Genomic DNA, 25,439 nt, shown 5'->3' on the forward strand with positions numbered 1-25,439 from the left:
CGATACGCTGATAGGACGACGCCTGATGACGTCTCAGGTACGGAGGTATGCCTCTGTCAGGCACGTTCGAATCGATTGGATAACAGGAGAATAAGAAGAGAACGACTCGGACCTGATCACCAGTATCTCAGCCCCACTTAGACATGATGAGTGCTATCATGACTTTGCATGGGGAAGCTCCATCCTGTAAAGCTGCCTAGGCGAGCATGGCCCAGATCCTGTCCTCGGAGCACATGTACCTCCCGCCATACCTTATAGAGCGATCCAGATGTCTATATGAAGAGCCTTGCATATCCTCATCCTTCGATATCCTTCAATTACATCTTCATCTTATCCGATATTACCCGCAACAATGCCTTCCTATACCTCAATCCTCTCTTCGGCCCTCGGGGCGCTTCTCCTGTCGAGCCCAGCTCTCGCCTTCTCGGAGCAATGCAGCACCTTCGAGTACCCCTTGAGTTGCCACAACAAAAGCGCTGTCGCCAACACCTGCTGCTTCAACTACCCCGGTGGTCTTCTGCTGCAGACGCAGTTCTGGGACACCGATCCTGCTACAGGTCCGGCAGACCACTGGACCGTCCACGGCTTATGGCAAGTGGTCACCTCACATCCCGGCCTCCACGTCCATACTAATAGATGGCGGGTCCTAGGCCCGACGAATGTAATGGTTCCTACCAACAATACTGCGATGAATCCCGACAATACAAGAACATCACGCAGATCCTCGAACACTTCAATCGCTACGATCTGCTGGACTACATGTCAGTATACTGGAAGGATGACGGGGGCAACGACGAGTCCTTTTGGGAACATGAATGGGGCAAGCATGGAACGTGCATCAGCACCTTCGATACGTCCTGCTACACCGACTACGTACCTACACAAGAGGTGGTCGATTTCTTCCAAAAGACACTCCAGCTGTTCTCGGTGCTGGACACATACACGTTCCTCAAGGATGCAGGGATCGTACCGAGCACTACGAAGACGTACACCTATTCCGAAATCCGGAAAGCGTTAGTGCAGGATCGCCACGTCAACGCTACTATCGAGTGCACTGGTGCCAATTCGACCGAGCTTGATGAGGTATACTACTACTACAACGTGTACGGAAGCGCGCAAGATGGCACCTATATTCCGGCACAGCCAGGTAAGGGTTTTCTGGGGCGTGCTCGTCTCTGATGCATGACTGACGCTTGCAGACACGAATTCCTCCAGCTGCCCAATGACTGGAATCCAATACCTCCCCAAGAATCTCACAAGCACTCCGAAGCAAAATGGGACCTATAAATTTCTGTAGCATGATGCTTGAAATTAGTTCATGCCGCTGGAAACTGTACAATACGTTGCCTTGGGAAAGTATACAGGTGTGGTAAAATACAATATTTGCTCTCGTTGATATTTGCATCCTCGTATTGCGAATTGTTTCGAGATATTGAGGGCTTCGCAGTGACTACTTTTGCCACTGATGTGAGGCGATGAGCCTCCAAAAAATGGTGATGGGGATAGCAATCGCTACGAATACGCCAAGCTAATCATGGAATAGTGAGTGGTAAGGGAAATGTTGCCTTGACATAGCATTCTACGTTTAACATTGTTACTTTCACTGCAAATAGCGGTCGGGAGGGATGGCAGGAGTTAAAGGACCGGTATAGATCGGAACAAGGAAGGGATGGAGACGGTTGTACTGTGAGCTTTAGCGTTGCAGGGCCGAACAGTAATGGTGATTAGAAGGGTTGGCCGTTATCAGCTGAGTTGATACGTGACTGCAGCTTGCTTCCCTCGCGAATCTACCATTGATTCCGGCTGATGCTCGCAATAGCAGTTCCCGATTACTGTGAGCCGAGCATGTACTCGTTCTGGGTCATGACCCTCCATTTCGCCGCCCAGCACTGGTACTTGGGCCTTGAAACATGACAGGATTTTACTGGGATAAGGCTCATGACCCCTGTTGCAACGACGGTCAATTATCTCTCCAAGTGCCAACTACCTACAATGTGATGGTACGTTGCCCAAAGTATTAGGCGAGGTCTTGGCAAAGAGGCTCCCGATCTGGTTGACTGCATATGCAGGTAACACGGCAGCCTGGCTAGCATTGCTGACTTTGGGAACAAGCACGGCTGTGGAAGAATTATTAGCGTACTTTGTTTGTAAGTTGATGAAACTAACGCACCCAATTGCAGCCGATTTCGACATTTCCCAATGGATAAAAAAGGGCTTTCTATACCTGTGACCTGAAATTGCCGTTAGTGTTGCATAGAGACTTTTATATTTCATGTTTAGTTAGCCAGGACGCTGGGACTGAACCTTTTGTTGACAACGGAGAGGGACAGGGCGCTAGCAAGGCTAGCGTCCGCTTGGCTTGGCGCTTTTCGTCAACACTTGAGTTCACTCACATCTCATCCAGCACCTCCCTTCTCACAACCAAGTTGACATTACCACACCTATATCACAGTTGTCAAGATTCGATCCTCTTCATCAAGATGGCGGACCGCACGCTTGAATACCTTTTTAACCATATCTTCCTACCCCCGCAGCTGCCTCATCGCGATGACCACCAAAATGGCGCTGGTGATAGAGCTTTGATCGAACACTTGACAGAATATTGTCACCTTTTCCGTGACCTGAACCACTCTGAACACTACACGCAGTGGTCTACAATTCTTCGTACTCTCCGTACGTTCGCAATCTTGCACAGAAACAACAAATCTCTTTCGAAAAATGCCCTGACGAGCGCCTTCCGCGATGTCAAAGACGGAGCTATCATAATCCTTCACGTCAGCATGCAGAACTCTGGGCTGATCATTCGGAAAGTCGCTGGTGACTACGTCGTCGAGACTTTTGAGGCTTCCCCCCCAGCCGCGGAGGTTCTCGCAGCCGAGAAATCCCTACAGTGGGACTTCCCAAGCCGTGCCGTTGCTGTTCCGTCCGCTATCTTCGAAGAAGCCTCTTTCCAAGCATGTCTCGCAGAATTTCTCGAAAAAGCTAGTGTTGAGCCCGTCAAGCAATTCGCAGCAACGACGCTCAAGGCCAGATCCTATGCATTTGAGAGCCGTGACACTGCGACTCCAGCGATAGTAGGGCAATTGTTGATGGCTCTACTAGAGGCGAATGGCCGGAAGTACACAACCATGCTGACCAGAAAGAGAGTACATGATGAGGTTTACTGGGGCGATGGAGCAGAGAATCCATGGCGACGGAGCCCGACTTGGCTTGTACTGCGAGTTGGTGTCCAGCGCTCATTGTGCTTCCTACTGGGAGGCAGCCACGGTACTCTGCATTACAAGTTCTTTATGAGCTTCGTTCTCTCCTCGCTTTCTGAGGAGGTCTGCGCCCAAGGCTCGTTCCCGCCGGACAAACTTGCCTTTGCGAGAACCAAACTTGCTCGTCGGGTGGCCAAATTGCAGCAACAAAAGGATATGGCGACACCACAAGTAGCCAAGAAAATGGACTCACTGTTCTCAAAACACGAAAAAGGATTTACCGATACCTTGCGAGCTCTCAACGACAGACTCAGTCGGGATTGGAGCGTAGTCAGATCCCGAGCCACAAAGCGAGTATTACCGCTGCCCTGGCGCGCTGACACGCTTAGTACAATACTATCGCTTTACCACAGTCGAGCTATCTTGCAAAGAATTCTTGAAGAAGCCTTGTTAGGCAGACCGTCAACAAACATACATCTCGAGGAGAGACACCGGAAGTCATCCCAGTATTCTGCATGGGCCAGTATGGAACTTCGAGATGACTTGACTGAATTTGAATACCACTTTCTCGCCGGGGCCGAATCAACGCTCAAGTCTGATGTCAAGAAATCCTTTGGAAGTGGAACAAACAAAGGGCTGGACCGCTACTGTGTGGAGTTTCAACACATGATGCAAAAATATCAGCAGCTCGCATCCTCAGCATACAAGTCAGACCCCGAGCAGTTGTCTTTCATGCTAATCACGCTCTTGGAGATGTGGCAGGCAATAGACTCGATCGCTCTCACAATATATCCTCAACTGGCTGACTACGAACCAGAGTTTCCTCGGGATATACTTTTTCCCTTGCAAGTCGCTCTCCTTTCCGACTTGCGAAGAATTCAAGATATCGAAGACTATCTCGAGGGTCGCCGTAGCGTTGCTAAGCCCTCTCATCCCTCACTTTTTCGCGATATATCACCGGAGTCCTTTGCTGTGCGCTACTTTGACCAATCTCAGGAGATGCAACAGCTCGCTACAACCATCCGCGCTGCTGATGTGAGAGCTAGAGCACAAAAAGAGGAGGAATGGGCCAAGACAAGCTCAGAATACGAGGCTGTCATGAAGCAAGCTGCAGAGACGACGTGTCTGTTCATTGAAGACAGATTCGATCCGCTGAAGCGTCGGCACGACAATAGCCACTGCTTAAAGCACCAGCTTGAGAGCAGAGGTGAAACGATGAGGATTTCAGTACATGAAGCCATCTTGCCAAGCGATGACACCGTGGCCAAAGCTGTGGTATTCGAACTCCTTCTTCCCAAAGCTTTTGCGGCGTGGCGGGACGCTACCTGGCAGTTGATCCAATTAGGCCGGCGAAGTACCACACCAGATCGAAAGCCTCCGGTTTCGCTCCACGATTACCAAGGTCTCAGGGGCTTCATGAGGCCTACTGGAAGCTCTATGACACTTGCCTCATACTTCAAATCCTTCTTAAGCACCCACTATACGCAGGTCCCCTTTCCAATCACGCTGGATAAAGTATGCCTTCCTCATCCATTGAAGTATGGTTTATTTGATCACTCAAGAAGTCTCTGGACATCGAGAAATGTAGAGAAACCAAGCTTCGCAGATCTTTGCGCACCACCTTTGCCTCCAAAATCAGCCTACGGATCCCTTAGAAGGTATCTTCATCCAACGTTTGAGGGGAAGCCTCTGTCTGCCAACGAGATTATAGCAAGCCAGACTCGTTGCCCAAATTCTCTCACTATGATCGAATTCACCACGTTTCAGGACCTTCGACTTGGTCATCGGACTCAATGGATTAGGCTCATGCGTGAGCTCGCGTCTTCAAACCTCAATTTCGGCACATTAGAAGTTGGTATTCTGGTCACCGAACTAGCTCTCGTAGTGGGCCCTCGTGACGAGCAAAGCCTTCTTCGCGCCGGTCACTGGGTTTTTGAAGACCTGTCTTTCTGTATCGCGCTTACTGCTCAGATCAAGCGACGGCTGGAGAATGTTGCAGCAAATTGGCGCGAAGGCAAAACGGTCGAATGTCTCCTCGTCCTATTGCAGCGCATTTGGTCTCTTGCTACACCTCTTGAGGCTAGGAAGGAAGCCGAAGCTCTGATGCTGTACGTGCGCCGAACAACTCATCATTGGGCCAGATCTTTGCGTCGCGAGATCTGCAACGCGACTAGCACAGAAATTGCACAAAAGAGATCCCAAGACGCCTTACTTGCAGCTTTGCTCTGCCGGAAAACATACATCCTTGAAGCCGCGAAGCCCGACGAACCCCTCCAGGCTGAAATGCTCACTATATACCTCGAATGCTCATTTATGCTCAAGGACAATTTACCGTCAAAGGACGCTGGCTTCGTCGGTAGAATGCCAGCATTTTTCAGAAAATTATACATCAGCGACCTGAAACTTGTGCATCGTCTCGAGTCCCAACTCCGGCGCGCAATCCAATCGCTAAATACTGCTGTCAATCAGGCCGTCAATAGCGTTTGGGCAGATGCCGAAGAACAATCCACACGAGTGTTTTCTGCGTGGGATTTCCTCCCAGAACCCCATGATGGATGGGTAACCGCCCAGTCAATGAGTGTTAATGACCTCCTTGAACAGAGTGTGTTCTTCGACATACTCGATGGGACTTTACTCGTTGACGGTCAACCTCTTGGTCGTTTACCTGACGAATACACCAAACAAGAGTTCTTCCATCGAATATTTGGCGATCGTGTTTTCCTGACATACCCATCGAGTATACCAGGGATGTCCTATCAACTTGCCAGCCCTTTTGAAGGGCACCAGATTCACTTTGGCTTTCGTGATGGAGTGCCCTTTCTGCGGGCAAGATTAGGCAACAACAGAATGGTGGAGCTGATACCGCCAACTGTGTTCCTATCGAGGATTCCTGGCGATGCACCTGATCTACCTTTGCCTCTCATCAACGACTGCGTTCATTGGTTAGACTTGGCCTCTCACAGCATAGAAATCAGATCATTAGCAACGATGTGGCGACCTAAGCCCAGGAACTGGGTTATCGATCTTCGAACTAGCCAAGCTCACCGAGGGTACAGCTTGCTCGTGGATCCACGTAGTTCGATCTTCAACCGAATAGCTACCATAATAGAGCCTTTCGAGCATCGGAGTAAGATGACTGTCTTTCAACCGCAAAGAAGCAACGTTTCATTGCATTTGCCCGGCCTTGAATTGTCATTTCGAGTGAACTCAGATGGCTTGCTCGAATCTCAGCAATTGCGCGCCGTAATCGATAGCGACCAGGACGCGGGAACATTGTATGGAATAGAAAGCAAACTCGTCTTACGCGATAGCATGGTTCCGGAAGATCGAAGCGTCGTTGTGGCTATGGGACCTGCTACAATCGAGCAAAGCGGAGCTCATGTCCGAATTCGCATCAGTCACACAGGATTCTATGCCCGCTTTCTCATCAACAAAGTACTGGGTCGCTTGGAGTGTGCATCCGAGCCTCGCTTGATTTACTTCAAGGCCTATTGCCATGCTCTTACCGCTTTCGTCTTGCCCGATCCACTTACTGGGAGAACGGGAACAGATGAAGCGATTCACTGCTTACAGTCCGGCAACGCTCAGCCCTGGGCTCCTGTTGATGAAGCATCGTACGGATTCTTATCTGCAATCGCCGACTTGACTCCACGGAGGGTCTACTATCCCGATACGCTCAAAGTGCTCCAGAAAGTCGCTTGGAAAGATAATTTATTGTCCGCTGTACAACACGATGAGTTCCGGCCAATAACCAGACAGATCATGCAGCAGTGTCACGTCCTGCACCGGTTTCATCTCGGATCCGCCAAACCGCCGGCGGACGACCGAGGGGGCGACGAGCACCTGCTTGCGCGTGCACAGACCAGAAGAAATGCATTTCGTGCTTTGCAACACAAGGAAACTCTCCCAGCGGTACCAGACCGCTGTTATGTAGCAAGAGACTGCGCGAAGTTCTCAGGCTCCAAGAATGCTTACGAATCCGCGTCCCTGATCAAAAATTGGTCCCACCGAGTAAGGGTAAACCAAGATCTGTCGGCTATTATGCAGGAATGGCCCTTAATTCAAGGTTTCGATTCGGAGTTTGAGCTCTATCTCTTTGCCGATCTCATCAATGTCAACCTTGCTGCCAACTGGGGCTCGCTTTTTACTCTTTGTCAGACAGCATCAAGCACTCAAGACAGATTCAGGCTCATGTTTTTATTTGCAACTATGTCATTTGATGCCCAGGTTGATATGACTATCATGAGGACACTCATTGCAGTTGCCATAATGGAGGACTTCCAGACTCTGCAGCTGCCACGCCATCCGAGCTTCACCCACTTTCGGCGAGGTCAAGTCCCGAATGCGCACTTCTTGTTACAATTAATGAAGCCATATCGTACTCCCTACCCCGAAGATGAACGCGCTCTGCTCACAGTGGCCATGCACGGCAAGCAAAAGCGGAAGCTGGAGATGGCCCAGTTGAAGCACGAGCAGGAATCGGAAGAAAACTGCAAAACATTTGCGAGCCATTTGTTGTCTCAATGGCCTGTCCGTGAGCCTTCTATCAGCAGCTTGCGCTTGGAAGACGTACCACTGCTCGATGCTGAGATGGCATATCAAGCGATCAAGCCAGAATGGGAACGGCTTTTTGCTAATTATGAGCTTTCGGAGCATTTGGACCGTGTCCAGAATATATTAAACGCTTGCCATGCAGCCGAGTCTTTTCCGGCATTGTCAGTAAGCGAGGGCGAGCAACAATTCTTCTCAACGCCATTCATCTCCAGTACCCGTCCAACACTGCAGCTACTTCTCCGCAAGCTCCTGGAATCTTCGCCAATAGCAGACAGAGCAATACTTGGTGACCGCTCGAACGCAGCACAGCCAAGTCTGAATGGACACACCATTACGGACGGCAGCGCTTCTGTATCAGAATCTTCAAAGCCACCAATCACCAACTCGCGCACGACACGCAATGATCCTGTGAAGACGCGAAATGATGGATCTGCCCTGATGAATGAATTACAACAAAGCATAATCGATCCTTTCGCTCATAGCGAAGATCCAGTGAGACGAGCGTACGGCAGAGACTTACAGACTAGCTTGCGTGCTCTTAGCAAGTCAAAACGTGAAACATCTAGAGGAACCATGCAAGCTGCGGTTGCCATGGGTGGGGCACAAATTGCCGTGTCTATCTCGTCGTCCACCCTTGCGGTTAGCAGCCGACTTGATTCCATTCGGATAGCTTTGACCCAAGATGAAGGCTGGCTCGAGGCAGGTGCACTGCTTCCCTCCATCACGTCGATTTCTTTACTTGAGATGTTACGTCCCTTCGCCGTTCCGAAAAACATGAGTGTCGCCCGCAGTGTCATCATCAACTACGGAGAATTAATCACTAACTTACAGCATGCACTTCGTATTCAAGGGGCGTCACTACGGAAGGATACTATTCAGCTTTCGATCGAGACTCAAGTTGCCAGCCATAGGAACTGGCAAGCTAGAGATCATCCAGATTGGCTGCTGCTTGAACTTGACTTCAACGTTCGCATCCGGCCTGATCAGCATGAAGTAGCTCTAGCGATGACCTCGCCGAGCAGCAACGGCTCGTTCTGCTTACAAATGAACATGGGTCAAGGAAAATCTAGCATAATTATTCCGATGGTAGTGGCCCAATTGGCAGATACCAAAAATCTAGTCAGAGTGGTGGTGCCAAGACCGTTATTGACGCAGACGGCACAATTGCTTCAGGCCCGCCTTGGAGGCTTGGTCGGCCGAAAGATCAGGCACGTTCCATTCTCTCGGAGATCTTCGACAGCTATCAATGATTTGGAAGCTTATCACAACCTCCATCTCGAAATGCAACGCGATGGTGGAACTATATTGACTCTCCCGGAGCATATGCTTTCTTTTCAACTCAGCGGGCTTCAAGAGCTCTCGAACGGTCATATTCAGCAAGCTACTTACATGATGAGGCTTCAAGAATGGCTCATGAGGAAATGCCGGGACGTCCTGGACGAGTGCGACCACATGCTGGCTGTCAAAACCCAGTTGATCTACCCTTCCGGAGCGCAGACCATGGTTGACGGACATCCGGGTCGTTGGAAGCTAGTACAAGATCTCCTAAAGCTAGTCAAGGTGCATCTAGGACCGTTGCGGCGCCAGTTCCCAAGGAGTATAGAGGTCATAGAACGATCCCGCGGGACTTTCCCTACGATCTATCTGCTAACACATCAAGTCAAAAATGCTTTGATACACCGTCTAACAGACAGCGTTGTTAGAGGGGACGGAGGTATACTTCCTATAGACAGCTGCTCGCTGGATGAGCTAGCGTCCGTGAACAGCTTACTTCGAGAAGCTCAATTCCCAAAGGCGATGGCATTGAAGATAGCCGGAGTCTTGAAGGGAAACACAGATGCTCGTCAACGGCTACTTCTCCTCCGCGGGCTACTCATCCATAAGATACTGCTCTCGGGCTTGGATAAGCGCTGGAACGTCCAATATGGGATAGACGCTCGCCGCGACCCAATCGCCGTGCCTTATAAAGCCAAGGGGATAGCATCTGATCAGGCCGAATTTGGACACCCGGATGTCAGTATCGTACTAACCTGCCTCAGCTTCTACTACTCGGGCCTTACTTTGCCTCAGTTCCGTCAGGCTCTGGCCCAGCTTACAAAGTCCGACGACGAGCCTGTGCGAGAATTCGATTCTTGGTCCCAGGATATCCCATCTTTCCCTGACTCTCTGCGCTCATGGAGCTCGATCAAGTGAGTCTTCTCTCCATTTGTTTCCTAGGCTGTACCATGCGCGGGATTGCAACACAGAGTCCAGAGACCGTTCTCTCTACATGTATTTGAATCGGTTAAAGAGATCGTTTTATTCATTCAAGATTCTTCGATAAAACATTGGTTTTCTTATTCAAAATGGCTTTATCATACTCGGACCACCTTGAGGCCGAATGCTTATCATTAAATTTTAAATCTAGTGTGGACGATGAAACCCAGTGTACGCAACTTTGGGGCCTTCTCCGCCAGCAGATGGCGGTCATCAACTATTTCCTCAACCACCACGTTTTTCCTCGTCATTCCCGCGTTTTCGAACGAAAGCTCGTTAGCTCGGGTTGGGACATTGCTACACAAACTTCTTCCGCTGAAGATGAATCTCTGACAATCTCAAAAGAGAATACTCGGCCTGGACCGGATGCTCTCAGGCTATCCGTCGGCCGGTCAACGTCCTTGACTGTAGGGTTTAGTGGAACAAACGACAACAAGACACTCCTGCCCCTCAATATTCGTCAGGACGATCTGCCAGGACTCGCGCATACCAATGCCGATGTATTGACCTATTTGCTGCAGCCCAGAAATCGGAAATATTTTCCTGCCTGCAGAGTTGATGGGAGGAGATTAAGCGAGAGAGAGTTTTTGCATCAGCTTCACAAACACGGCATCAGAATGTTGCTTGATGCAGGTGCGCAAATTCTGGAAATGGACAACAAGTCGCTGGCGCAGGCCTGGTTGGGGGAAGATCACGAAGCCGAGGCAGCCGTATTCTTCGGTGAAGACGATCGAGCGAGAGTCCTGTACAGAGACGGGAAGAGCCAACCCTTAGCCGGGTCACCCTTCCTCAACAATCTTGGAGCATGCGTTGTCTATCTTGACGAGGCTCATACGAGAGGAGTGGATCTTAAAATGCCGGCAGACGCAGTTGCAGCATTGACTCTAGGGATTCAACAGACGAAAGATCACACAGTTCAAGGTAGGGTGCCAGCATTTCTCCTCCTGATCTCTTCGTATAACGCACTTGCTGACGAGATTAACACATAGCTGCCATGCGACTGCGACAATTGGCAATCTCCCAATCCGTTGTATTCTTCGCGCCTCCCGAAGTGCACCAAAGTATCCTAAATTTCAGAGGCAAAGCGGCTAAGGATTTCATCGATTCCCGCGACGTTATCATCTGGCTCTTGGAACAGACATGCTGCAGCATCGAACAGCTTCAGCCCCTTTACATCTCCCAGGGACTGGAATACTGCCGCCGCCGACTCGCCGCGCAAAGGAATCCAGATGCATCATCTGATCACGACCAGCGTAAAGCGTATCTCAAGGTGCTACAGCAGCCAGAACAATACTCACTCGAGAACTTGTACGCCCCAGATCAAAAGACGAAATCCCGGCCAGTTGACGCTAAAGGGTTCCAAGAGATAGCTGGCTACGTCGAAAAGCTCAACGCGATGAAGAAGGGGCATAGAAACACCGGGGACACCGTTCAGGCGTTGACGCATCAGGGTATGTATATTCCAATTCTGCGTGCCCACTATAGATACAGATAATTATAGTTGTCTGTCACACAATGCCCGCTGTAAACAACAAAAACTGACTCCAATTCTTCCACAGAGGTCGAGCAAGAGAGGGAAGTCCAGATTGAGGTCGAGACCGTGAGAGAGGTCAAGAAACCCCTCCATGCGACAGCGTTCAAACAGCAGCCACTTCGGAAAGATGTCAAGTCTTTCGCAGAGACTGGAAGGCTTGTTGCCGGCTCTCAAGCATACCAACAAGCCTTTGTAGCTCTTCGACAGACCGCCTTAGGCCGACGCCTAGGCATTTCAGACAGTGTTACAAATTCGCGACTGCTCGTTACCCAAGACTTCAGCAACGTCGTCGTGGTCCAGTGGGGAAAGCCTTTGGATGAATACTCCCGTCCTGTTCACTGGATACTATGGAGCACAACCACAGATACAGCACTCATCATCTCCGACTTCGAAGCCGACGCAGTTCTTCCCATCATTCGAGGTCGAAAACCAGCTTCTACCCATCTCATCACCTACGCGGCACCCGTCACTAGAGCGATGCTCGTCTTCGACACATTGAGCCTCTACACCGTCCCTCGCCTCCCGGCGAACTGGCGTGCTCCCACATGGCTAGTTCGAGACCTCGGCATTTTCGCCGGCCGTCTATACTTTGACTTCGACGATCAATCCCACGCAGTGTGTCAAGCTTTGGGCCTGCCGCCTCCTGCGTCCACGACCGAAGCCGCGTCCGTTGAGCTCACCGAAGCGGATCTCTGGTACGAATTGCCCTTTGGAGACGCACCACAAGAAACCAAGCAAGAGCCGTTCTCTAACAATGCCCTTCTCTTCATGCAAGAATGGTTGGCCATTAGGAGGAAAGGCCAAGATTTCAGTCAGAGCATGGTTGGGCAATTGATTCGCGGGAGGAGGTTGGATAGGGGGGATCTGAGAGAAGAAGAGGCGGATGCGGGACAGGATGTAGGGAGTGATGAGTCGGAGAAAGATGTAGTAGCTGAGGCCGAGTAAGGGATGCCCAAAGTCTGGATAGGTGAGCGAGGGATAGGCATTGTACATCCATTACTTCTCTGACATCCTCCCACTTTTCAGACAAAGATTTTACTAGCGAACACGATATCAACCCCGATCCCCGTGACAATCTCCAACCCATCCCTTCCTGCAAAATTATCGGAAAATCCATCTTCGTGATCTTGACCAACCACTTAGCCAGCCAGCTTTTTAGCCTCCGCGGCACTACTAATCAACGCTCGTCTCCCGCCCGCAGCATGCATGCCCTTCCTTCCTTCCTTCCTTCCTTCCTTCCTTCCTTACTTACTTACACACACACTTTAAGCGCCCGCTTTCATCGATCGCATCTTTATAGTATAGTGTAGTATGGTGCAATGCAGGCCATCTAACCAAAGCCACTAGGTGAACGAACGTTTGGCCACGGCGTCGATGCTAGCAGGTTTGGTTTGTATGAGGGAGAGAATAGATGGACGAGTTGGGCCTTTTGGCGTAGAGACGTCTCGGGTTCTGAAGGCGGCGATGGTTGGTGGTGGTGGTGGTGGTGATTATCCGGGGAAGGGAGGGGGGGGTTTGCGGGGTTGATGTGGGGTGATGAGATGAGGGTGAAGGTGAGGGCGATGGATGGGGCTGTGTTGGAGGGTATGTTGTAGAGGTGTGAGGACGATTTGGTCGGTCTTTGGGTATGGATTGGGTTGTGGATTGGGGAGAGGGGGAGGAAGAGAGAGAGAGATGGGCGCGTCAAGATCAGTTACTTGCTCGGTATCGAATGCGGATTCGAGAGGGGGAACGGAGGGCATATGTATGTTTTGGATTGCTCTAAGAGTAGAAGGACACCCGGTTTCTTTTCGGGGAGATCGATCGTGGTGTCGTTCTGGGGCCTACGAGTAGCTACGCTACGGGCCCGATCTGATTCTGAGATTGCTCATGTGAATTGAGATGACGGATTGTTTGCAGGAGATAAATGGACCGCCCAGCGTAAAATTCTGGGAGGGTTGGCCTCACAAGGTGTTGATAAAATAAGCACTGTTCCTAAGATGAAGCTCTGCCTGCCCACTTTGTCCCAATCGCCGAGGCGCTTAGATCACCTACGGATTTTTTCGATGACACAATCCTCTCGCACGAATTGAAATGACACTCACTGCCACGCTGTCAATCTTAGCGAGGACCGCTCCATTCATCCATTCATCTTGCCTCGTCTCATAGACCAAACCTCACTCAACGACCGGCACAATCTCATGGATACGGAGACACTGAAACCGCTAGGGAACATGTCAGTTCTCCCCTGCGAGCTAAGAGATGAGATATACGCATACCTCATTCCCATGGGATACACCACCCAAAGGGACAACCTCGTACGCCCTGGGATCCGCTATCCACTCATGCCCTCTAAGGCGCCCGGACTCAACGGCATTTGACAAGACCTGGGATTTCAATCGCCAAAATACCCCGGATCTAACCTTGCAATCCTTAGGTGGTCAAACTTCATCAACGAGGAGGCCATGACGGTTCTCTACTCCTAGTGAACTTTGCCCCAGTGTACGGAAAGGAAGTTCCGCAACACCCGAATTCGAATGTCATAAATCGCATGACGAACGTTGATGTGTTCTACGACGCGGGATGTGGTGCTGAACAGGTCTCTGATTTGGGGTTCGCTATATCGTGAAACAGACTGAAAAGCTACAGTTGCGCCCAAGCGGGTCCCTTGGAACTCTTCCAGGGAGACCTGATCACGAGAAAGTCTTTACTCATTGTGTTGGAAAGAACTCGAGCGCTTGGGAAAGCTATGCTGCCAACATGAAAATACCACCTCTATTCCGAGCACTGCAACAGTAGACGGGTTTCAACACCGTGGCACTAAAACTCAGCGCCGTGAATGGCCACTGCTACCCACCGTTCGGCACCACGAAAAGAAAGTGGGTTGCTGCTAGGCAATGGGAGAGGCTGTACGCAGAGCTGAAACCACTGTTAAGTGATATGAGTAAAGCTCTCCAACCTGCTCTGGGCAACAGCAGCGCCATGAGTGAACTCGTATCTGATGAGGACGATCTCTCATGGTCCGGGCAACGCCAGATCATATTCCACCCACAGGATCATCCAGCCGCAATCTCCCAGACGAAGACGGACACTGTGAACATGCAGCAATCCATGGGTAGTATGCCGATCAACTAACGAGGCCAAACGTGACCATATCAACCTCGGACTGTGTGCATCACAATTTGATGCAATGTTATAGCCAGTAAAAAAACAAGTCAACGCCACAAAACAGGACCTACGAGTCCGTAACAGCTCAAACCTTTCACCATGAGGCTCGCTACATACCAGCACACTTCCACCGTCAAAGCTCGTCCGTTTCCAATCTCGGTGCCGAATCTCGCATCCTCTTTGCAAAGTTATGGATAAAAGTCATCTCTAGCACTACAAAGCTATACAGTACCTTTCCAATCTCAACCACGTGTCCGCTAGTCCGTAACCGCTGTTGATTGTTGGTCTCATTTGCAGCCATCACAGAGCTGATTGCGAGGTAAACACCAGAATAGATGCTGTGTTCATATGAGAGAACTACATTTCCGATAGACATCTCACAAACGCGTGAATATACGAAGTCTCAAAAGCTTATAGATGTCTCTACGCGCAGCATCTTTTGAGACTTGGCGCTAGAGGCGAAGGAAGTGGATTTTTTTACCTTCGGGGCCACCGAGCAAGACTGTTCTTGTGTCCTGCGTCTTGATCAAGCGATCGCTCGCCGCCTTCTCCGCCACCTGACCTACGTCTAAGCTCCACGCAAAAGTGCTCGTATATATATCCAGCCACATGTCCAAAATACCTACACTTGCACAGCCTCTCGCGTGTAGTAGGCAGTGTCGTAGTCCATAGACAGCTTTGCGGAATCCCTGGCATTAGATAAGCGGGAAAAAGCTAATGAGGCATCACGAGTCAGTCTGCTCCTCTTCTGATTTGAAAAAAAGAGGCAAAGGGAAAAAAGGCCATCATGGATGAACGGATTCCTGACCGAACCAGAAGAAGCCAGCCCTGATCTCCAAGACCGTTTCTTTGGACTCCGAATGGTACTCACGAGATATGTATCGTTCGGCGACGCCGTCGCTGCCGAAGTTCTTCAAGGCTTGTCCGATAATGGTTATGGGGAGAAATGAAGCGTGAGATACCTACCGGCGCCGTAACTTCATGAACCACCCATCCGTCCCTTATCAAATGCCTAGCACAGACGACCGGGAAAAAAAAGCTCCGAAGGACCCAAAGATCCAAGCAGCAGACACCTCCATCATCGGTATGCAGACAGCCAGCACGTTCTCTTCCTCAAGCACCCTCCCAACCCCACCCAGACACCCCCATCGGCTCTAGCCAACGATACGAAAAATGCCTTCCGGATCCCCGATGCGTGAACTCTGAGAACTTTCACACCCCAACCCCCCCCCCCACCCACCCCCTGAACACCATCCAATCTCCCACAGAACTAGATTCCCAATCCCAAATCCCAACCCCAAGCCTCCCACTTCCACTCCCCAACCCCAGCCTTACCACCCCCAACGCATCCCTCAACGCATCATTCATCAAACGACGCGCCGGATGGATCGAAGCGCGGAGAGAGAGAAACGCCTCGCTCGGGTCCGGAGTTGGGACTTGGACTTGGGTCTCGCGCGCGAGGGCGGCGGGACGTCTCGTGCCGAGGCACGGTATCCGGGAAGCACTCGGGGTCGACGGTGAGGACGGTGCTGGGGGATTCGAGCGGTCGGAGTGGCGGGCGGGGGACGGATAGTGGGTTTGGGGGGGGGGGGGGGGGGGTGGATGTTGGGTTGAGGTGGCGAGGGGTTGGGATGCCGTCGGCGGTGCGGAAGCGTGGGGTGGGGGAAATGTCACGGGATGGTTGTGTGTCGAGGTGGCGGGTTGGGGTGCAGGATTGATGTCGTTTGGAGCGTTGGGATGAGTCGTCTGTAGCTGTTTCTCTGGCCGCGGACGCCCCGAGGCCCAGCGTCCGGATCGGTTTCCGAGGTGGATTGATCCCGGACGAGGATCTGTTTTACGATTTCCCATCCCTGGTTTCCGGTCGAAGGGCATGCATGGAAAGGAACGGTAGCTGGATGGTTGGTAGAACCAGCGGTGGATCCGTGGAGGGGAGGAGTATTGACAGGCAGGGTGACTGGCTAGAGGAACGGTCGATCGAGTGTGGGCCGTACGTAGAAGGAATTGCGCTCACCTGTGGCATTCCCATACCGACGCCGCGAATCGGCTCTACGGCCCCTGACGAGTATCCGGCATCGTGGAGGCTAGCGGTCAATAGCCTCTCGAGACGGAAGAAGTTTTTCACTCCCTCCCTCCCTCCCTCCCTCCCTCCCTCCTCGCTCTTAGAAAAACCGTGTCTTTTCTCCGCCTCTGCATCTGCCGCGTGCTTCCAGTCTCGTCGACGACGACGAGGGAGCAGTGCCTTTACGAGTCTCATGTGAAGTCTGCAGATGGAAACTGTAGCCAAGAGTCGCGAGGAGGTCTCTCGGCGACAGCAGCATCATGGCTACATGAGTTTTCGGACATGGCAGTTTTCGGGAGACACGGTGGAGCTGGGTGTCAGGATGGCTGCAGTGGCTTTCGCTGAGGGTTACGCGGTTGGACATCGATCGTAGACGGTATCTCACACCTTCTTCAGTGCTACCCACAGTGGAGGGCTGCCGAGACGGGCTTCCTCTGCGGGATAACGACGACGACGATGACGGTGACGGTGACGGTGGTGGTGGTGGTGGTGGTGTACCACATAGAGCACAACAGTGTGAGTTCAGCAAATCACAGGATCTGGTTGAACGATAAGAGAGGGGAGAAAATTATAGGCTCACGACGATTGGCATAATAGATTGCTCTTAACAGAAGGCTACCTCTAGGTGACAGCAGCAATGATTCTCTTTGACTCGGAACATCCATACTCCATCCCTCATGCTATCCTCATTCTCTCCGTCATCTTCTCATGCCATCAGGTTCCCACCATCTTCCACCAAGCAAGTGCTGGACGCAGCGCTATTGGTGCCCGTTTCTTGGCGGGCCTGAGCCCCCGTGGTGTGTTCGCAGCTCTCTTTGAGACTACCGTTGCCCTCTCGCCCTGGGCGAGTCCTCATCACCAGGCATGTTCTCCGGGGCTCGCGGTCCCACCATCCAATCTTCCATAGCCAGCCATTCGCTCCAGCTTTTCTCGGCCGCCTCAATCTCCGCGATGATAGGCGCTTGGAGCGGCCTCATGAAGGGCACCGACTCCAATGGCAGCATGTCATAATCTCTCTTCACACTCGCCCATCCGCCACTCTTAGCCGCAAAAAGGTAATTTCTCCGCTCTTGCTCATGTAGAGGGCCAACGCCCGTCGCCCAATCGTCACCGAAGAAGCCGTGTAGAACGCCCGGAAAGTCAAGGCCCGTCACGACGAGGCGACGAAGGTATGGTATGAGGGAGACTGCTGCGTATGATTGATGTGATGGAAGGGTGGGTTGGCCAAACGAGGTGCCCAGCGGTGGTCGTGGTGAGGCGCCTGGTATGGGGTTCACCGGTCGTTGGTTGGGTAGATGGATGTTGACGAAGGCGGCGACTGCTTGAACTTGGGCGCTTTGTTGTGCATGATCGACGAAGTATCGTTGGCAGGATTGGTATTTGGGGTACCATTCGAAGATGTCGAACTATGTGCCCATCGTAAGCAGATGGCTCGCGACCAGGATATCAGGTGGATCGTACCTGAGGATTATTGGCTTGGGGCCGTTGACCCATATCCGGAGAAACATCGGAGGTGGCGCGTTGGAAGGTTTGCTGTACTTCGCCGTCAGCGCCTCGTGGAAAGTCCATGAGGCCTTGTGCATTCATTCAGTCAGCGAGGTGGTTTGTTATGCAGTTGGGGTACGTTACCAAAGCTTGATATCTCACTCCTACAGCTGTTACCGCTTCTCTCACTGCCCTCCATCCTTTCTGTGGCGTGAGGGAATATAGCCGTTGGGCCTGGTGGCGATATTTGATAGGAAGCTATGGATTAGATCTCGGTATCGTGCTTGAGCCGCGAGGATCGCGGTTTCGTACTCGTTCTTTTTTCCTCTTACCTTAATTTTTATTTTATTTTTCTTCGGTGAGCTTGACGCGTCGGATATGCGAAATGCTAAGTCAGGGTTCAAGAAGGACCCAAGGCGTTGGAATGGGATCAGTGCCGTGGTTTCCCGACGGTATCCAGTGAGCGGTGACGCAAAGCAAAAGGTTGAGGCGCGAGGTTATCCATGATTGCATGAATCTTAAAGTGCAATTACACGATTCACGAAGGGCAAGAACAAGACGCCATCTGAGGGCATCAAGGCTAGACTTGCTAGACTTCCGTCATAACATTTTTTTATGGGGGCAGTACGGTATGATGCATCGATGATCGATGGCTGAGGATGCTTTGTAGAGTAATAGATTAGTAGTACGGGTAGGATGCTTCGCAGCTTTTGCATTGTTGGTGGAACTTGGAAGGGGGAGGAAGAAAGTGTGTGTCAGCCTCAGCCACCAGTCAGCCACCCGTCAGCCACCAGTCCCCCCGGCATTTCACTTTAGCCTTCCTCCCGACCAGGTCAAGGTTCAATGCAAGATGCTCCAAAGGTTCGGTCAAGGTTCAATGCAAGCCCCAATACGGTACTTTACCATCTTCCTCTCCCTTCCCTCGAATGATATCGTGGACTTCACCAACGCTTTTCTTGCTACTACTTTAACCAATTCATCCGGCGCATCTTTGCCGAGGCAGTGCAACTTGGAGTCTAAACCCGAAAAGGCAGGTACTCGTACTTCTTCAGAACACGTAATGTCAGGGACGAAAACAGCTAACCCTTCCATGAAGCTGCAGATCATACAGGTAGGCTTGCCGATCAAACATTCTTCCATAGCTACTTTAGGTCGTATTCGCTGCCTTGGTACTTTAGACTCGTGAATCTGCTGCGGCTCTTTGCAGCGGCTATAGAATACGGGATCAAGAGGCGTGGACTGCGTCTCCCGAGATCGACGCATGCACGCTGCTTGTTTTATATTCCTAGATGAATTCGCGGTAATTGATCCTCGGGAGATGGACTTGCATTGATGTCTCTACGGTGCTGGCCCTGGAACTAGGGTGGTGCTAATTGCCACTCAACCACGGGAGCTACCGGCAAAAAGTCATCCCTAACTGAAATCATGTCCAGTGCCCACAACGGCGAGCGTCGCATTGGTCTTGAACGAAGGTGCAAAAATATATGTTTCCTACCGTCTCGTTGAAATGACCACAACCCACAATAGTGATCACCTGCTCCTCGTTCATAGTAATCTTACCATACATAGCCCACGGCATTCTACATTCTATATTTCGCCTGCGGAGTCTAGGTGATCATGAATTCTACCATGATTTAAAGTATTGTTTTCAATATGCGATCGTTGCCGGCTCTGGGTCTACAAGTAAGATATTCCTACCCGCGGGTCGGCCGAGGTCAAACGTCATCTTGAATCCACTTTCAAAACTGCATTCGGTCTCTTGATATAATAATCTTTCAGGACGGCATTTCCTCGCAATGGCGGGCAAATCGTTTACGCTGGGCTCTCGCATCAAGGTACGTCATTTTCGAGCGTGCATCTCCAGAAAGTAAACTGAAAGACAATGTCAGCTTGGCAATGGCCAGAGCATGCCACAGATACATCTTGGGGTTTACTTGACGTCTGGCAATGAGACGGTCAATGCTGTAAAATGGGCCCTCGAGGTACAGATCACACTCCTACAGTCACTCGACGAAGGACTTTCTGCTGACGGCGCTTTTAGGCTGGTTATCGAGCGGGTAAAAAAAAAAAAAAAAAAAAAAAAAAAAAAAAAAAAAAAAAAAAAAAAAAAAAAAAAAAAAAAAAAAAAAAAAAAAAAAAAAAAAAAAAAAAAAAAAAAAAAAAAAAAAAAAAAAAAAAAAAAAAAAAAAAAAAAGCGTAATGGTGGCAAATTCCGCGTCCAAAAATGCCATATGACTGACACTTCTTAGCATCGATTCTGCCCAAATGTACCATAACGAACGCGAAGTTGGATCATCTATCTTAGCATTCATATCCGGTCCTAGCAACACTTCATCTCTGAAACGAGAAGACATCCATTTCACATCGAAACTCGCATCCAACACTTCCTACGATGCGGCAAGAAAGTCCATCAGGCAGTCTGTAAAGCAGAGTGGCCTTGGCTATATAGATCTGTTTTTGTTGCACAGCCCTTATGGTGGAAAGGCCAAGAGACTGGAATGCTGGAAGGCTGTCGAAGATGCCATTGAAGATGGAGAGGTGAAGACCGGAGGTGTCAGCAACTTTGGCGTCAAGCATGTAAGTCTTACCCTTCGTTCTTCTCTCCCCTCGATGACGATTGTCGGCCCTGATCATTCTCTTATGCACTCGTTCTAGTTGCAGGAGCTTCTCGCATCGAACCTTCGAACACATCCAGCTGTCAACCAGATCGAAGTTCACCCATTCAACACCCGGACCGAGATCACCTCTTTCTGCCACGAGCATAACATCGTGGTCGAAGCATACGCTCCTCTAGCTCGGGCTTTGAGGATGAAGCATCCAACCATCACGTCGCTGTCGAAGAAATACTCATGTACTCCCGCTCAGCTCATGGTCCGATGGAGCTTGCAGCATGGCTTTGTGCCCTTACCTAAGAGCGTCACGAAGTCGCGCATTATTACCAATGGCGATGTCGGCGGATTTGAAATAGAGGGAGCGGACATGAAGGTTATGGATGGTCTAGATGAATATCTCGTGACAGACTGGGACCCTGTGGACTGTGATTAGACGGTCCAGTCTTAGATTACCGTACCCTCTACTGAAGCTTCCGATGTCGCTTTGAAAACAAATAAAAACAAAAAAACAAAAAAAAATCACATACCATGATTATCGCCTGTGCACGTGCAATTGAGACTTCTCGTCCCCAGGATGATGCCGCCAAGGAAATTGAAGAGGGGGGCCAAGGTGGGGGTGGGAGGGGGAGGGGAAGCTTTGAGGCTGACCCTAGTGCCCGGAGAGAGTCAGGAGCCAATCAGAACGCTGCGACTTATCGCCAAACGTCAATCCATCGAGTCACACACAGTAAAGTAAAGTAGCAAGTTGCCCGTGAAGCTTGCCCCCCAAAAGTACACTTACGGGCCCGGGGGGCATGGTGATGCTTCCCCTCGGACCATTCCCCTCTACGATTAATAGCCCAATCACCCAATCACTCAATGGCCCAATAATAGCCCCCAGTGGCCCAGCCCAGACAGCTGTGGCCGCAGATCGGAGATACAACATGTCAATACTCGGAGATTTTGCCTTTCCCATGGCCCTTTTCCGCTATTGAGCACGGGGGCCATCGACTTTTAAATGCTCATGACGTGACATTGGGCTTTCTTTTCCCTTTAATCTTCACATACTCAACTGCCACAGTACCAATTCCGCTCATCCACCAACATAAAGCCTACAGCTTTGAATAACAGCAAATAAAGCAATCATGTCGAACCTACCATCCGAACCAGAGTTCGAGCAGGCATACAAAGGTACCTTCAACCAGTTCTGCGCGCTGCCTTCCTCATGCAACATCCCGCTGACCTTGCCTCGCAATAACAGAGCTCGTGTCAACCCTCGAAAACTCCTCCCTTTTCAAGAAGAACCCTGAATACAAGACCGCCCTCAAGATCGCTGCCATCCCCGAACGGGTCATCCAATTTCGAGTGATCTGGGAGGACGACAAGGGACAAGTGCAGGTCAATCGAGGATACCGTGTGCAATTCAACTCGGCCTTGGGTCCCTACAAGGGCGGTCTTCGCTTTCACCCTACGGTGAATCTGTCGATCCTCAAGTTCTTGGGCTTTGAGCAGATCTTTAAGAATGCTTTGACTGGTCGTAAGTATATCTACGCTTATTCAACGTCCGCTCACATCATCGACAAATGGCTGACCCTTTGATTTCCCAGTGAACATCGGCGGCGGCAAAGGAGGAGCAGACTTCGACCCCAAAGGCAAATCAGATAACGAGATCCGCAAATTCTGCGTTGCCTTCATGCGAGAGTTGTCTAAGCATATCGGAGCCAATACCGATGTACCAGCGGGAGACATTGGTGTTTCGCCTCGTGAGATCGGATGGCTATTCGGTGCCTACAAGGCTGAGACAACGTTGTGGGAGGGCTGCTTGACCGGCAAGGGTCTAGCATTCGGTGGTAGCTTGATAAGGCCTGAGGCAACAGGTTACGGTCTTGTCTACGTATGACTTCCACCCCTAAGTCATAGGCCACCGCTAACGTGTCGCATAGTATGTCAATCACATGATCCAGTATGCCTCCGGCGGCAAAGAAACATTCAAAGGCAAACGCGTCGCCATCTCCGGTTCTGGGAACGTCGCCCAATATGCTGCCCTGAAAGCCATCGAACTCGGCGCCACAATAGTCTCCCTCTCCGACAGCAAAGGCACCATCGTTGCCGAAAGCGAGAAAGGCATCAGCCCCGACGAAGTCGCCTACATTGCCGATTTGAAAGTAAAGAGAAAGCAATTGACGGAGATCGCCAATTCGGATAGTTACAAGGGCAAATTCAAATACATCGAGGGCGCAAGGCCATGGACGAACGTTGGCAAGATTGACGTGGCACTGCCTTGCGCGACGCAGAATGAGGTGTCGGGCGAGGAGGGACAGGCGTTGATTGACGCTGGTGCGAAGTTCGTCGCTGAGGGAAGCAATATGGGATGTTCGCAGGAGGCGATTGGGGTCTTTGAGAAGCACAGGAAAGAGAAGAAGGGGGAGGCCATCTGGTATGGACCAGGTATGTCAGATCCAAATCTCTCCAAAACGGGAAAGCATTTTCTCATACGATCCTCGTCACAGGCAAAGCGGCCAACGCAGGCGGTGTCGCCGTTTCTGGTCTCGAAATGGCTCAGAACTCTCAACGCATAGCATGGACATCTGAGGAGGTCGACAACAAGTTGAAGAGCATCATGGAGTCGTGCTTCAAGAATGGACTGGAAACGGCAAAGGAGTACGTCGAGCCAGCCGAGGGTGAGTTCCCGAGTCTGGTGGCTGGGAGCAATATCGCAGGCTTTTCAAAAGTCGCCGCTGCTATGCATGCACAGGGAGATTGGTGGTAAACTGAGGAAGAGCTGAACGAGGATGCAGGGGGAAAGGAGTTCGGATGAAGAGTAGCAACTTGGATATGGATGAAGAAACGTTTGTAGTTATAGCTACGTCTGGTATGGGAGGAATGAGCTCAGTATGGACCTACTCGAACGCACACAGAAATTAAAAAGCACCGCGACACCATTGTACCAGCGCCATTAGGAATCGAACCTAATACGTCCTGCCCACCATTTATGCCGCTAGGTGAGAAATAGGAATCACAAGTGTAGATATAGCTTACTCCATCGACACACTTTTCCCTCCGACAGTAAGATGATGCCAAGGTTCTTGTGGGTAGGAAGGATATATTGAATCTATGAAGCAGCTGCAGGCTATATAGGCCACCAAGCCAAGTACGCAAGCACCTTCCAACTCGTGTCGCCTTGACTTCATTCAACCTCAGGTCTGGGATATGTTGTCTTAAGGCATTGCTAACGTTTGTATTTAAAATGAAGTCGCATTGTAGTCGCTTGCGTAATTTGTCTCGCTAGCTGTTTGATAGATTACTCTCTTTTACCAACTCGTCCGCTGTCGCAACCCCCCACTACTACAAGATTCCCTCTAGAGTGAGCTCCATCAGTCGTTTGAACTCGATCTCTTTTGAAAATGGTTCCCGGCAGAATGACACCCGTCATCATCGGCGTGGGCGATGTCAAAAACGGACCCCCAAAACGTCGAGGACGCAATTGAGCCCATGCTCCAAGCGATCGTTCGTGCCCTCAAAGACGCCACGTCGGAACACCGCATCGCTGAAGAACTCAAATCAAGCATCGACAGCGTCTCCATCGTCGCCACGTGGACCTGGCCGTATGCTGACTTACCAAGCCTTCTGTCGGAAAAGCTAGGGATTCAGCCACGGCACAAAATATATAGCGAGCACGGAGGCAATCAATCGATGAAGCTTGTCGATGAAGCGGCAAGGAGAATCTGGCGGGGCGAGTGCAAAGTTGCCGTCATGACTGGTGGCGAAGCTTTGGCCTCGCGTACGTAAGGGATTATAAGGCTATCAGGAGCTGAAGAGGGTGTTCATGCTGACATGTAAGGCAATCGGCAGTGAGCGCCAGTGCAGCCGCAAAAAGAATGCCACCGCCTGGCTGGACGACGCCAGAACCGGGCGCAGAAGCTGCGTCTCCCTTGAATCTCTCTCGTCTTCGGGAAAGTAAGTGTTCCCAGATCTATGCGGCCCGTGCATGTTGCTCGTGCAAGCTGCGAATCAGGCATGGGAGCCACTCATTCAATCGGGCTCCCTATTCACGTTTACGCATTATACGAAAATGCGTTCAGGGCTCATCGCAAGCAGTCGATCAAGCAAAACAACAAAGAATCCGCTCAACTATACGCAGAGTTTGCCAAAATTGCCGAGCAGAACGAATTCGCGTGGAACTGCGGACAAAAGACCCCAACAGCGCAGATTGTCTCTACTGTGACGGTAAAGAATCGAATGATTTGCTTTCCTTGTACGCTCTACCTTTGTCGCGACTCGTTTTTCACGCCAAGGTACTGATTCAAGCGTAGATCCATTACTGATGAATGCGTTCAACAATGTCAATTTAGCTGCAAGCTGTATTTTGACTTCAACCGAGTATGCCAGACACCTTGGAATCCACGAGAGCAAATGGATCTTTCCTCTAGCTGGCGCCGGTACCCAAGACTCCGATAATTGTCGGTATTCTCTTCAATTCATGAATGTCGAAGATATGGCTTATGAAAGTGGTCACATAGTCTGGGAGCGTCCAAATTTCCACTCAAGTCCCGCCATCTCACGATCACTAGATGCCTGTTTAGAAATTTCTGGCTTGGCTGAAAAGGAGGTAG

The 25,439-nt window shown here is 50.8% G+C and overlaps 6 protein-coding genes across 6 annotated transcripts in view; 5 read left to right on the forward strand and 1 right to left on the reverse strand.

Moving 5' to 3' along the window:
- Positions 1–352: 352 nt before the first annotated feature.
- On the forward strand, positions 353–1,297 carry HO173_010617 (uncharacterized protein; the record flags this gene model as incomplete). The annotated part of the gene is made up of 3 exons (XM_037312502.1): positions 353–591; positions 651–1,147; positions 1,200–1,297. The coding sequence occupies 3 exons, from the start codon at positions 353–355 to the stop codon at positions 1,295–1,297; spliced, it is 834 nt and encodes a 277-aa protein (XP_037160550.1).
- Positions 1,298–2,480: 1,183 nt separating this feature from the next.
- On the forward strand, positions 2,481–12,489 carry HO173_010618 (uncharacterized protein; the record flags this gene model as incomplete). Its single annotated transcript, XM_037312503.1, has 4 exons — positions 2,481–9,943; positions 10,162–10,931; positions 11,000–11,461; positions 11,570–12,489. 4 exons carry the CDS (start codon positions 2,481–2,483, stop codon positions 12,487–12,489), a joined length of 9,615 nt encoding a protein of 3,204 aa, XP_037160551.1.
- A 5,082-nt stretch (positions 12,490–17,571) lies between these two features.
- On the reverse strand, positions 17,572–18,434 carry HO173_010619 (uncharacterized protein; the record flags this gene model as incomplete). The annotated part of the gene is made up of 3 exons (XM_037312504.1): positions 17,572–18,156; positions 18,212–18,324; positions 18,380–18,434. 3 exons carry the CDS (start codon positions 18,432–18,434, stop codon positions 17,572–17,574), a joined length of 753 nt encoding a protein of 250 aa, XP_037160552.1.
- Positions 18,435–20,031: 1,597 nt separating this feature from the next.
- HO173_010620 (uncharacterized protein) lies at positions 20,032–21,280 on the forward strand (the record flags this gene model as incomplete). The annotated part of the gene is made up of 3 exons (XM_037312505.1): positions 20,032–20,087; positions 20,485–20,812; positions 20,891–21,280. The coding sequence occupies 3 exons, from the start codon at positions 20,032–20,034 to the stop codon at positions 21,278–21,280; spliced, it is 774 nt and encodes a 257-aa protein (XP_037160553.1).
- Positions 21,281–21,971: 691 nt separating this feature from the next.
- HO173_010621 (uncharacterized protein) lies at positions 21,972–23,596 on the forward strand (the record flags this gene model as incomplete). The annotated part of the gene is made up of 5 exons (XM_037312506.1): positions 21,972–22,017; positions 22,088–22,363; positions 22,434–22,720; positions 22,770–23,274; positions 23,337–23,596. The coding sequence occupies 5 exons, from the start codon at positions 21,972–21,974 to the stop codon at positions 23,594–23,596; spliced, it is 1,374 nt and encodes a 457-aa protein (XP_037160554.1).
- A 677-nt stretch (positions 23,597–24,273) lies between these two features.
- Positions 24,274–25,439, forward strand: part of HO173_010622 (uncharacterized protein) — a gene marked incomplete at both ends in the record, with an annotated part of 1,945 nt that continues 779 nt past the window's right edge. Inside the window, 4 exons of the mRNA XM_037312507.1 lie at positions 24,274–24,607; positions 24,679–24,783; positions 24,968–25,081; positions 25,140–25,439. The exon at positions 25,140–25,439 is cut by the window's right edge and continues 19 nt beyond it. Coding sequence (XP_037160555.1) covers positions 24,274–24,607; positions 24,679–24,783; positions 24,968–25,081; positions 25,140–25,439 — 853 coding nt within the window. The remainder of the gene's footprint in view (positions 24,608–24,678; positions 24,784–24,967; positions 25,082–25,139) is intronic.

The sequence above is a fragment of the Letharia columbiana genome (assembly GCF_014066305.1).
Source record: "Letharia columbiana isolate WasteWater2 chromosome Unknown Sc0000051_s0, whole genome shotgun sequence".
NCBI lineage: Eukaryota > Fungi > Ascomycota > Lecanoromycetes > Lecanorales > Parmeliaceae > Letharia > Letharia columbiana.